Genomic DNA, 12,541 nt, shown 5'->3' with positions numbered 1-12,541 from the left:
GAAGACATATTGTCAAAATTCAAGTGAGTGACACTAGAACAGGGGTATCAAACTCACGGCCCGCGGGTCGGATTCGGCTCAAGGGGTGCTTAGATCTGGCCCGCTGGGCTGCGCTGGAAACTGAAAAGGATCAGCCTATGGTGCCTCTGCCGGTGAAAACAGAGTTCAGGGGGATCTGTTTTCGCTGGAAGAGGGCTAGCAAAACAAGCTAAAAGCAAAACAAAAGGAGAATAACAGAGTTGGAAGGGACCTTGGAGGTCTTCTAGTCCAACCCCCTGCTTAGGCATGAAACCCTAACCATTTCAGACAAGCGGTTGTCCCATCTCTTCTTAAAAACTTCCAGCGTTCGGGCATTCACAACTTCTGGAGGCAAGTTGTTCCACTGATTAATTGTTCTAACTTGTCAGGGAATTTCTCCTTAATTTCAGGTTGTTTCTCTCCTTGATGAGTTTCCACCCATAGTTTCTTGTCCTTCCCTCAGGGGCTTTGGAGAATAAGTTGACTCCCTCTTCTTTGTAGCAGCCCCTGAGAGATTGAAACGCTGCTATCATGTCTCCCCTGGTCATTCTTTTCAACTGTTGGAAGAAATATCTGTCTGGGTTCAGTTCCAAATGGAAAGAAAGACACAGGGAACATGGAGAATATATACTTATTTCCCTTTTTTTTTCATTTGAGTGTGGAAGAAGGGACAGGAAAGGAGAAAGGGAAAGACAAAGAAAAAGAAGGAAAGATGGGAAGAGAGAAAGGAAGGAAAAATAAGGAAAGAGGGGAAGGAAGAAGAAAGGAGTATGAAGAGGGAAGGAAAAAAGAAGAAAAGGAAGGAAGGAAGATTATAATGAGAGTGAGGGAGAGTTTCAGGGAAGTCCTGCTTTAGCACATGGCCACCACAGGTGCCCCTAACCGTGGCACGACAAAACCGCGCTTGACTAAAGCGCGCCCGATTAAACCGCGTCGCTGACGTCATCAGCAGAGCGACAACAGCGAGCGCGGAGAAAGAAGGGCGCTTTAAATAGCGCTTTGAAAGCAAGCCGATTCAAGTTAAGGTAAGGGTTAGGTTTAGGGTTAGGTTAAGGGTTAGGTTTAGGGTTAGGTTAAGGGTTAGGATTAGGATTAGCGTTAGGTTAAGGGTTAGGTTTAGGGTTAGGTTAAGGTTTAGGGTTAGGTTTAGGATTAGGTTTAGGGGGGTTAGGTTTAGGGGTTAATTTTAGGTTTAGTGTTTACAGCGTGCTTTTTTCTCCGCGCTGTTGCGCTGTGATGACATCAGCTACGCGGTTTCGTCGAGTGCCCTTTAGTTGAACGCGGTTTTGTGGTGGAACCGCCCCTAACACAAGTCCCATGTCACGCCCACATGGCCATCCCCGCACATGCCCCACCCCCTTCTCCAACACACCCAACACACACCCCTCCGGTCTTCCAAGATCAAACACAATCCTGTACGACCCTCAATGACAGTTTGATACCCCTGCACCAGAAGATTAAAAAATGTAACTCCACAAGGAGTCCGCATAAAGCTAAAAATAACAACTCTTGAGATCTGAGTTAGCTGCATATCTTATGAAGCCTTTCCCCCACTTTATTTTAGTTCACCCTGACTGCAGCTTCTCAAAAGTCTGAGTTCTTCTCTTTAAAAAAAAAAAAAACCCTAAAAATTTGCACGGGAGACAAATTCCTTTCCTGTCCGATGAAGCATTCTATTCTATTTACTGGCTTCATATTTTTCTCAGCCTGGGAAACAGGAGGCCAGTATCCGGCCCGAGCTTCCGGCCTTCAAAGGGGCACCTTCTGCCATGAAAGCGAGGGAGAAACTCCAAGTCTTTCAGAGATCTTTCCGTAGAAGAAACGCCCAACCGCGAGAGAAGCTTGTCAGCCATGGCTGGGATTACCGGTTGCAGGAGAAGCCCATACACCCGAAGACATTCCAGAGCCACGTGGAGAATGGTCTCCAGCCACTGTCGCTCTGCGGGGTCCTCTGGGCGCAGCTTCCACGGCCTGTGCCTCTGGACGAAGCCATTGGTCTGCCTCACGCACTCTATGATGGATTCCAGAGCCTTGTAGATCTGGAAGCGGTCAAAAGAGGCGCTCACTTTCATAGGCAGGCTCTCGACCAATGACACCAGCTCGTAGTCCTCCGCTAAGGCCTTGCCAGATCCGTTTTGAATCTCCACGTCCCTTGGGAAGCAGGTCTCGGAGAAGGTGGGGTAAGTCCCTCCGGGATTCAGGGCAGAAGCCGTACACCGGTTTAGGAGGCCCCCTAAGGTGTCGGCCAGCTCCGAGTTGAGAAGCTTAATCACCTTCTCGTCATAATAATCGCAATCCCGTTCCGGGACACCCTGCCTCAGCAGGAAGTACCGAAAACCATCCACTGTGTAGTTCCGGAAGCACTCCTTAGGGTCAACCACATTGCCCAGGCTCTTGGACATCTTCTGTCCTTGCACCGTCCAATGAGAATGGACCCAAATCCTCAAGGGGGGCTCCAGGCCGGCAGCCATCAGCAAAGCAGGCCAATAGATGGCGTGGAACTTGAGAATGTCTTTGCCCACAATGTGGCAAACAGCGGGCCACCAGGCCCCATGCTTCTCGGGGTAACCTACAACTGTCAAGTAGTTGACCAGGGCATCCACCCAGACGTAGATGGTTTGGGTCGAATCCCCAGGGACGGGGATGCCCCAATGCAGCCGGTCTCGGTCACGGGATACAGAGAGATCCGGGAGGTCTCCTTCCAGCCATTGGAGGACTTGCTGGTAGTAGGGCTCGGGACTGATGGCGTCCTTATTCTCATGCAGCCATCGTTGCAACAGCTCCTGGAACTTGGAGAGCTTGAACATGTAGTTTTTCTCCCTGGTCCAATGCACCTGAGATGCAGGAGAGAAGTTATCACAAGGTTTTTCCTGGTTCCATCAGCCTCTCCCAGACAATATGTATTTACCCAAGTATTTATATTAGAAGAGAAGAGAAAAGAATAGAAGAGAGTAGAAGCGAATAGAATAGTGCAGAATAGAAGAGAATAGAACAGAATAAAGAAATAGAATAGAATTTTTTTTATTGGCCAAGTGTGTTTGGACACACAAGGAATTTGTCTTTAGTGCATATGCTCTCAATGTACATAAAGAAAAATAAGTTATAGAGACTAATTTGATTCTGAACTTAACAACGGCAGCAAAATTGTTGGTGGCACAGTACTGGAAGAAGGAAGAATTGCCTACTATTTAAGAATGGATGTTAAAAGTAACAAATTTAGCAGAGATGGCTAAAATATCAGCATACCTCAAGGACCATTCAGATGAGAAATACAAGCTGGAATGGAGAAGATGGATTGATTATATTCAAAATAAATATGGGACTAAGAAACTCCAGATAGCTTATGAATGAATGAGCAAGGAATGTCAAAACTTATCTAAAGTTAGCCTTACAAAAGGGGAATTAAAGTACAAGCGAGGGATGATGCTAAAGTTAGTTAAGTTTATTTTAGTATAAGGTTGCTAAATGTTTACACCCTGTATTTGCTCTGGGAGGTTGTGGGGGGGGGGGGAGGAGGAGAGGGGAATGGGATGTGGGATTGGGGGGGGGAGGGAGGGAAGGTATATAATTGTAAAACTCATTAAAACTTTTAATAAAATAAAATAAATTCACCAAGAATCGTTACAATACTTAGTGATAGTCATAGGTTACTAATAAGCAATCAAGTCATGCTAGGAAACAAATAAAACAATATAAATTGAAAGATACAAGCAACATAGTTATAGTCATAAGTGGGAAGAGATAGGTACTAGGAAGGATGAGAAGAATAATAGTAATACAGTTTTAGTAAATAATTTGACAGCGTTGTGGGAATTAGTTGTTGAGCAGAGTGATGGCATTCGAGAAATGCCTAGTGTCTATTTTTAATTAATGTCTATTTTTCCTTCTTTAAAGCTGAAGGCTGCATGCATGGATCAGAAAGCTTTCCTCCCACCAAGGATCTCATCTTTCTAGCTTCAAAAAGCTAGCAGCGTCCTGTGCCTGCTTTTCCACAGCTTTCCTTGGCTACATCTTTTCTTCACGCTACTCTTCTTTTCTATTCTGCTAATCTTTGCTTATCATCTGGTGCAACACAGAAGGTGTCAGCTTAGAAACCAGGAGACAATGAGTTCCAGGCCTCCCTTAGGCACAAAAGCCATCTGGGTGACTTTGAGCCCATTATTCTTCTCAGTCCAACCTACCTCACCAAGTTGTGGGGGGAAAAGGAGGAAGCAGGAGGATTAAGTACATTCACCGCTTCAAGACCTACACATATAAGTGGAATAAACATCTAATGCTAATAGAATAATACAGAGACTCTGTAGATGATTTAGATGTCTCCAATCTGAACGTTCTGTAGTTACGGGTGGTTCCACCACAAATCCGCGAAGCCCTTATCCGTGGAGACATAAGCGCGAAGACTAATTCACGCCGTTCGAAGCGCTAAGGAAAAACGCGACCCTATCGCGATGACATAATCGCGGAGGGCAAATCCGCGCATTCCCAAGCACTCAGCATCCTAAACCTAACCCTAACCCTAAAACAAACCCCTAAACCTAATCCTAACCCTTACCTTAATTTAAATCCGCTTTCTGCCGCCGCGCTGTTTTAAAGCGCCCTTCTGTTGCCGCGCTGTTGTTGCGGCGGTGATGACGCGCGGTGATGACATCACGGCTTTAGCGACACAATTTTATCACCGCTATTTTGACGAGCGCGGTTTTGTCGTGCCACGGTTACGGGTACATATTATTATTATAGACAGTTTGGTGCAGTGGTTAAAGTGCTGGCCAAAAACCAGGAGACTGTGAGTTCTAGTCCTGCCTTAGGCACGAAAGCTGGCTGGCTGGCTGACTTTGGGGCCAGTCCCTCTCTGAGCCCAACCCACCTCAAAGGGTGGTATTGTGGGGTAAATACGAAGGAGGAAGGTGCTGTAAGGTTTTTGAATTCAGCTCAGAATCTGATAATTCCAATGAAACTCTGAACATCAGGCTACTGATAATCCGTTTTTATTTTCTGCAGAAAGCAAAAAGACTCGACAGCATTTTTGTCTCCCACCTTAACAGAGCAGGCTCAGAGAGAGAAAAAAAGGAGGCGCGAGCCTCATGTTGTGAAAAAAAACTTTTTGTCAAACTTCTTATTGTCTTTGCACAGCTTGAACAGATCGTTAAAAACATTACTTCACGTTACACAAGCATCATGATTTTTCTCAGCGCACTGAAAACCATAGACTTTAGAAGAGGAGAGAAATACATTTTCTGGCATATAAGACAGAGCTTTGCCAGGGAATGCTGAGCACACATTTCAAATTGCAAGCAAAGTTACTTTACTAGGCTAAGCTTGGCAATCCGCCTAGAGGTTTTATCTATGAAGTTGGCACGTTAGGTTACAATGGAGCTTCTCTCAACAGAAATTTAACAAAAGCTCAATTGGGTTAGACTCTGTGCATGCTCTAATTCTTCAGGGGTCCCGCTCAGTGCCTTAGGCATGAATTACCTAAAAAGTAACAAAGGCGGGATAAAAATTTAATAAATACATACAATATTATGCTATCTGGTGCTTGCACATTATTGGCTGGACATGCGCGGAAAGCACAGCACGGAATAAATGGATTCACACAACTCTATGACCAAACCACGAGTGAAGCTGACTCAAGGCACTAAGAGAACTTGCCAGGGTGCATCATACCATACCTGGTGCCCACTCTCTATGGAAACCATCTGCTTGCTCCCTTGGGCATCCGCAGACTCCGTCACCTGAGAGGCTGCCAAAAAGCTCTCTTCTGCTGTGCAGTACCACCCTTCGTAGTCAGCTTCATAGAGCCAGCCTCCATCCTGCAAAGCAGCCCAGAAGCACTCCACAGCCTGCCGGTGACGCAGCTCTGTGGTACGGATAAAATGGGTGTAGGAGATGCCTGCCTGGGCAAAGAGGTCCCGGAATTCGGCTGATACACGGTCACAGAAGTCTTCTGGAGAAATACCTGTGGCTGCCGCTGCCGTCTGGATTTTCAAGCCGTGTTCATCCGTTCCTGGCAAAGGAAACAGGAAAGGTGAATTGGTTAAGAAGAAAAGAAGAGGCAGCCTTCTCCAACCTGTGTTGGGAGGGCTACTCCAAGATTCATATTGATGAGATCGGCATATAAATTTGAATCTATATATATATAAAAGGCAAGTACCACTCACTCATCACGAAATCTCCAGAACCGTAAAGCCTACAAACTTGAAATTTGGCATGTATGTTCCTCTTGGCTTCTAGGTGCTCGCTAAGAAAGGATTTTTCAAAATGACCATCAGATCACTAGTATTTCTTATACAGTAATTAACATGCTCTGATGCTAAGGAGTTCTACTCCCCCTCCCCACTTGAAAAGAACTCTGTTCCAACTGCCAGTTGCCTTTTATTAACAAGCTCTGATGCTAAGGAGTTAGACATTCTACTCCCCCTCCCCACCTCCACTAGAAAAGTGAGGTTACAAAAAGAGATGTTTGCCAATTTTCTGTGGGGAAATGAGATACTCTGGAAAAGTGAGCTTGTTTTGTATTCTATTTAAGAAGTCATTCCCCCCCAGCAAAAAAAATCATTCCTAAAACTTTAGACAGCTCCCCTTACATTTCTGCTGCCCCCAATTAGTCAAAAACCAGGGGTGTAATGTTAGGGTGTCATTCATGGCTTTTCATCACTCAACCTAGCCTCCAACTACAACAGGACTATTGCAAAGGACAGGAGGCATGATAATCTGTGGCCCATTTTTCTTTGTACCAATATCCATCATCCCAACACTGTACATAATGTATGGTACTGCAATAATGCTAATTCATTGTTTTACAACTTGGGCCATTAAGCCGAGTGGACTTCAACTCCCAGAATTCCCCAAGCCACACATCTTAAAAGTAGTCCAGGTTGAAAAAAGTAAGGTACCAACTCCTGGACCAAACTTTGCTGGAAATGCAAATAGAAAAGAAGGAGGAGGGGCTGGGTTCTCCGCTTATTTATGCACCCTTGCTAGAAAGAAAACACGTGAATTCCCTAAACAGCTTCTTCCACATTGATCTGAGTTTCTCCCAGGAGTTTCTAGCAGACTCCCTTGATTGCAAAGCAGACTATTCTATTTATAGCAGATCTTTTGCATCCTGGTAAGAAACAAAGCTCTCTATTTTTGCAAGCCTCCCCCCCACCCCGCGCTTCCACTCTTGAAAGCAAACACGCGGGTTCCCTAAAAGCTTCCTCCACATCGATCCATGCTTCCCCCAGGAGTTTCTATCGGATTCCCTTGCTTGCAAAGCAACTACTCCATTTATAGCAGATCTTTTGCATCCTGGTTAGAAAGAAACCTATTGTTTGCAAGCCCCCCGCGCTTCCACTCGTGAAAGCACACAAGTGGGTTCCCTAAAAGCTTTCCCCACGTTGATCTAAATTTCACCTAGGAGTTTCTAGCTGACTCCCTACGACTTCCTTGCTTGCAAAACAGGCTACTCCATTCATAGCAGGTCTTTTGCATCCTGGTTAGAAAGAAACCTCTCTACCTCTCTATCTAATCGCGCTTCCATTCGTGAAAGCCCACACGCGGGACTCCTAAAGCGTCCTCCACGCTTCCCCCCAGGAGTTTCTATGCGACTCCCTCGCTCGCGAAGCAGACCGGCGGCTGCAAAAAACAACAACAACCCTTGGACTCTCATGCAGAAAGCTCCCCCATCGCCCCGCAGACCTGTAGCCAGCCGCCCTCCCTCGCAGCTCAGCAACTGCCGGTGCCGGTGCAGAGCATCAGCCAGCACGGCCGAGTAGAGATGCCCGATGTGGGGCGGCCCGTTCACGTAGAAGATAGGCGTGGAGAGGAGCAGCCGCCGCCGCCTCCGGGACCCGCAAGAACCCCGCCGGAGACCCCCGCCCGGCTGCTCCGCCAAGCCCCGAAGGAGCCCCGGGCGGAGAAAGCAGCGCGCGGTGCGAGCGTGGAACGCCTGCATGGCTTGCATTTGCCCCGGGGACGAACACGCCCCTTCGCTCCTCCGGCCACGCCCCCGACGGGGAGCTAGAACAGAGTGCGGATGCCTAGAGCGGCGCGCCCGCGAGCGAGCGAGCGCGCGCCCCCCGCAAGGGCAAAGCGGGCGAGCGCTGGTGCGCGTGCGCACGAGAGGACGGAAGGACGGCCGTTGAGGGGGAAGGAAGGAGCCGCTGACTGAGGAGAAGCTTGTGAGGACCGCCGCTTGCCGACCCCGTCGTCGTCGTCGTGATGTCCCGCTTGGGAGCCGCCTTGCTGCGGGCGGCGGGCCCGAGGGCTCGTTTCCTGGAGGGCCCAGGTGAGCGGAGCATCGCCGGGAGGGGGACAACCTGAAAAGGTGTGGAGGGGGAGGGGCTTGTCGAGGAGGAGGGGCTTGTGCGGAAGCCCCCCCCCCCCGACCTGCCGTCCCTAACATTTGGGGGGGGTCTCGCTTGCCAAGGTCGTGTGACAGGCGCAGTACGGAAGTGGGTGCCCTTAAGTTTAATTTAATTTACACACGTATACGTTTTGTGTGTATCTTATTTTTATGTTTATTAAGTTATGTTTATATTATGTTAATTACCTTAATATATAATAATATGTAATAAATATAAACATAATATAATATAGATATAAGAGAGAGAAATAGATAAGAGATAGAGATATAGGAGATAGATACTAATCAAGGTGCTTGTGGGAGGCTTGGCCTTGTTTTCATCCAAGGCTTATGAAACTGCATCATTGACCATCTTCCCTCCTAATAAATTGTGTTTCCAGGCCTCTTTCAACAATGGAAGGCTCCCTCTGAAGGACAACCTTGCAGACAAATGACCACCTCTAGCTATTCATGGCGGCACAACAAAACCCTCTATACCGTTATAGCAATAACCCTCTTTGGAATTGGAAATGCGTTCTATGTAAGTAGAGAAACTTCTCTAGAACAGGAATCCAGTCTCCTCTAACACAGTGGTTACTGTAAGCCGTACTTCTGCTTCCCCCCCCCCCTGCCCCCCACCTGGGTTTCTCTGCAGAATCTTAACCTTAATACCTAAGAAGTTAGTGGTGGGCTTGGCTCAAACTTACCCTTTCTCCTCTCATTGTTTCAATTAATTTCCTAGGTCACTCGGAAGACATGAGAGAAAGGAAATGATGTTTTCTCACTATCTGATGCATAAAGCCAACTTGCAGTCGTAGATAGCAATAGCAATACCACTTAGACTGATATACCGCTTCAGAGTGGTTTTACAGCCCTCTCTAAGCGGTTTACAGAGTCAGCATATTGCCCCCAACAATCTGGGTCCTCAGATGCTGCAGAAACCGGACCCTTGGATGTCAGAGACAATTTCCATTCTTTTTAAACCTGGGTGTTGTGCACTTTGGAAATGTCAGTTGATATGACCCTGACATTGGTCATGAGAATCCAAGGGCTCTACTTCGTCATGCGGGAAGTGTACATTGAGGCAGACACCTCACCGATTTGAGTTTGGAAGGGTGATAGCAGGGCAAAGTGGATTTGATTTAAATCAAGTCGATTTAAATCATGATTTAAATCACTAATAAAAAGGATTGATTTAAATCAACTTGATTTAAATCATTATTTTTAAAGAGCAACTGTCATCTCTGTCCCGCAGCTGACCCGCTGTTGATTCACTGACAGTCCCAATATTGCAGCATATATAGCCTCATGCTACATAATTAAGCTCTGTTTCATGTTGAATAAACTAAATTGTTAATGTATCTTAAATAGAAAGCTATCTTTGAATAGATTTTTATTCCAAAAGCATTTTATTAAAATAAATTTGATTTTTTTTTAAAAAGCTGATTAAAATTTTAAAAATCCAATTAAAATTTTAAAAATGATTTTTTTCATTTTTTTAAAAAAAATCATTGATTTTTATTCACTCTGTAGCAGGGTTTTGTGGACACTGGCATTTCTTGTCCACCAAGGAAGTTGTATTATCTTCATCCAACTCAGTCTCAGGTTGAAACAGACTTTTAAAGGACTGCTGTAGGCTTATGGCAAACGTCTTTATCCCAGCTCAGTTTATTTGGTTCTTGTCATTCAACTTTTAGCACCCAAATCTGCTTTTAACTTGGAGATGTATAGGCAAGGGAATGGAGGACGAACAATTTTAAAGAAGTGTTCACACAACCGCACTGGAAAGTTTTCTACCTTTCAGAACATAAATTTGCCATTTGTTTGGAGTAGCTTCAGAACAGTTTACATATTTCTATTTATAGAAACTACTGTGCTTTCTTTTCCAACTGATGATGCCTGCTTATTTGTTAGAGATTGAAATATTTTTTATTTGTAAAATAGAGCTATTTTAGTCACAGCAAAATACAAACTTGAAAAAATTGGAGTCTCTCCCCTGCCCCCTAAAGTATTATGGTAAATATTGCCTTTTTGGTTGCACAGGGATATGAAATTATGAGAAGAGCTCGACAGCGTGATGTGGATCGCGCAGAGAGGTACGAACGCATGGAGAGCCAGATGAAGGCACTTAAGCATTAAGGTAAGAATGAAGTGGTAGCAGATTGGCTTTTATAACTTAAATTTGTAGACTTTCAACTCCGAGGCGGAACTCTTAAGTGGCCTTTTGTAGACTAACTATGAAAATTTCCAGGGACTGATAATCTCCAGCAGTAATAAAGCCAGGGCCAATGTTGAAGTGATTCTGGAGTAATTACACCCAGGATTTAGGGATGAAACATTCACCCAAATCTTTCAATAGCAAAGTATTATTTTCTTCCCCTGTTATTGCTCCTGTGGAAGTTCTTGTAGAATTAATCCCCGCATGATACATTGCAGATTAATTTACAACCATATTTTTTCATGTCGTATGTTTATCTTTGTTTAATCTCACTCCCAAAACACAGGTCTCAGTTTCTATGTTAAGTAAGGACCAATATTCTCTAACCCAGTGTTCTCCAACCTTGGCCACTTTAAGACTTGTGGACTTCAACTCCCAGAGTTCCTCAGAGCTTTGCTGGCTGAGGAACTCTGGGAGTTGAAGTCCACAAGTCTTAAAGTGGCCAAGGTTGGAGAACACTGCTCTAACCAATCACTCTTCAAAAGTGTTGAGCGATCTTTCTCAATTTTATCGAAATCTAAACACTAATAAGGAAGACATGCTATTGGATTCAACAAATGTTGATAAACTAAATATGACAGTGTTTTTGATTTTCACTTGAAAGAACTGAAAACTACCATTGTGATATCCCAAAAAACCATGCAGTAATTCTTGATTCTTTGTGAAATTCCTTCAGCTCTGTGAAGCTGCATTACCGAATTCAATTTGCACTAATCTCAGAATCTGTTTTGGAGTACAGAGAGGTTCACTTGTAAGATTTCAGACTAAAGAACAACATGGAAATAGTTCCATTAAGATGAACAAGAACTTTGACCATGGTTATGATTAGGCTGTTCAGTATATATTTACATGCTAATGTTTAATGATATTACATAAGAGTGGCAAATTGCCTTCTGGCTAAATTTAAAAAAAACAAACAAACTATATCTCTTGCAGCTTCCAAAATCAGCTTCTATAAAGACTTTGGCTCTTGTATTTTTTTTTTTACCCACTAGTGAGTTTTGGTAGCTTATTTCATTTATCTTGTCCTTTTCCCCCCATCTCCCTCTGTGCAATAATTATATATCTGAGATTTTAATAACCTGCCTGTCCAAATGTATCCGCTGTCAGGCAAACACTTTTTATGAAATTTTATCACGCCTTGTGAGAAAAAAAAATCAAGATCTCAGAATTTTATAGCATTCATAAAGTTGAAGGCCCCGTAAGTAAAAATGGCATTTGATCAGTCAATAAGAAATCTGTGGAAATCACACTCTCTTACTAGTTGCAGCTTTGTTGACTTTCTAATTTTCTTCCAGGACTTGACAGTACCAGAATCAATATCAACTAAAGCTACATCCAATTACTCATCTCCCCTGGCTCTTCAAAGTGGTAAATAATTCAATTAATCTGGGGAATGTAAGTCCAGAATACAGAAACAGCCATGAAGATCAGTTGAACACTGCAGTCAAAGATTTGGTGGCAGTTTCCTTACTTTAAACACAAAACTTTTCACAGTGACACAATTGTATTTACAAGTGGTGTCAAGAAATAAAAACATGTGAAAAGAATATAGAATCCTGTGCTTTGTTATTGGCAGTGATTGGGGATTTTATCTTTTAGCTTCTACATTTTCTCATCTGTAAAGACAGACATAAATATGTATGAATAGAAAGCACAGAAAAAACCCTCTTTGCTTGTACAGCAATAGGGAAAAATAGCTACTTGACTTTTCTTTTAACACTGTTGTTTCATTCATATGAAATGAATCATCACTGAGATTTTTTTTCCTCCCCAAACCCCAAAGAATAATTTTCCTGGTAGAAATGTTTAATATTTTATTAGCAAAATATTCTCCACCAACCAGTTTCTTTGAGAGAATGTGGAACCATGGCAACAAAATCTGGTTGCTGCATGAAATATTTATCAGTCTTGCTGCCTTTGAGTGATCAGGGTTAAAAGATACCAGAGAAGAATAACCCGAATCCTAGTAATCCAAA

General features: G+C 44.1%; 1 protein-coding gene and 1 long non-coding RNA gene across 2 annotated transcripts; one reads left to right on the top strand and one right to left on the bottom strand.

Moving 5' to 3' along the window:
• Positions 1-1,326: 1,326 nt before the first annotated feature.
• Positions 1,327-8,036, bottom strand: MARS2 (methionyl-tRNA synthetase 2, mitochondrial). Its single transcript, XM_087727302.1, has 3 exons — positions 7,699-8,036; positions 5,688-6,022; positions 1,327-2,852 (listed from the first exon to the last, which is right to left on the bottom strand). Exons 1-3 carry the CDS (start codon positions 7,961-7,963, stop codon positions 1,710-1,712), a joined length of 1,743 nt encoding a protein of 580 aa, XP_087583428.1. The 5' UTR covers positions 7,964-8,036; the 3' UTR covers positions 1,327-1,709.
• A 91-nt stretch (positions 8,037-8,127) lies between these two features.
• On the top strand, positions 8,128-12,112 carry LOC106551339 (uncharacterized). Its single transcript, XR_015698294.1, has 4 exons — positions 8,128-8,287; positions 8,746-8,885; positions 10,388-10,484; positions 11,861-12,112. It is a non-coding gene; the product is annotated as an uncharacterized LOC106551339 (long non-coding RNA).
• Positions 12,113-12,541: the final 429 nt, after the last annotated feature.

The sequence above is a fragment of the Thamnophis sirtalis genome, unplaced genomic scaffold, assembly GCF_051295495.1.
Source record: "Thamnophis sirtalis isolate CommonGarterSnake01/CBP01778 unplaced genomic scaffold, rThaSir2_p1.2 scaffold_13, whole genome shotgun sequence".
NCBI classification, from domain to species: Eukaryota; Metazoa; Chordata; class Lepidosauria; order Squamata; family Natricidae; genus Thamnophis; species Thamnophis sirtalis.
Note: the sequence above shows the minus strand (reverse complement) of the source record. Positions and strands in the feature narration are given on the sequence as shown.

Bases quoted from the DNA above. Each gene is read 5' to 3' on its own strand.
- MARS2 (XM_087727302.1), bottom strand. From the start codon at position 7,963: ATGCAAGCCATGCAGGCGTTCCACGCTCGCACCGCGCGCTGCTTTCTC. The intron at 6,023-7,698 runs GTCTGCGGGGCG...TTCCTTTGCCAG, and splicing joins GGGAGGGCGGCTGGCTACAG to GAACGGATGAACACGGCTTG. The intron at 2,853-5,687 runs GTATGGTATGAT...CCTGCATCTCAG, and splicing joins CCATAGAGAGTGGGCACCAG to GTGCATTGGACCAGGGAGAA.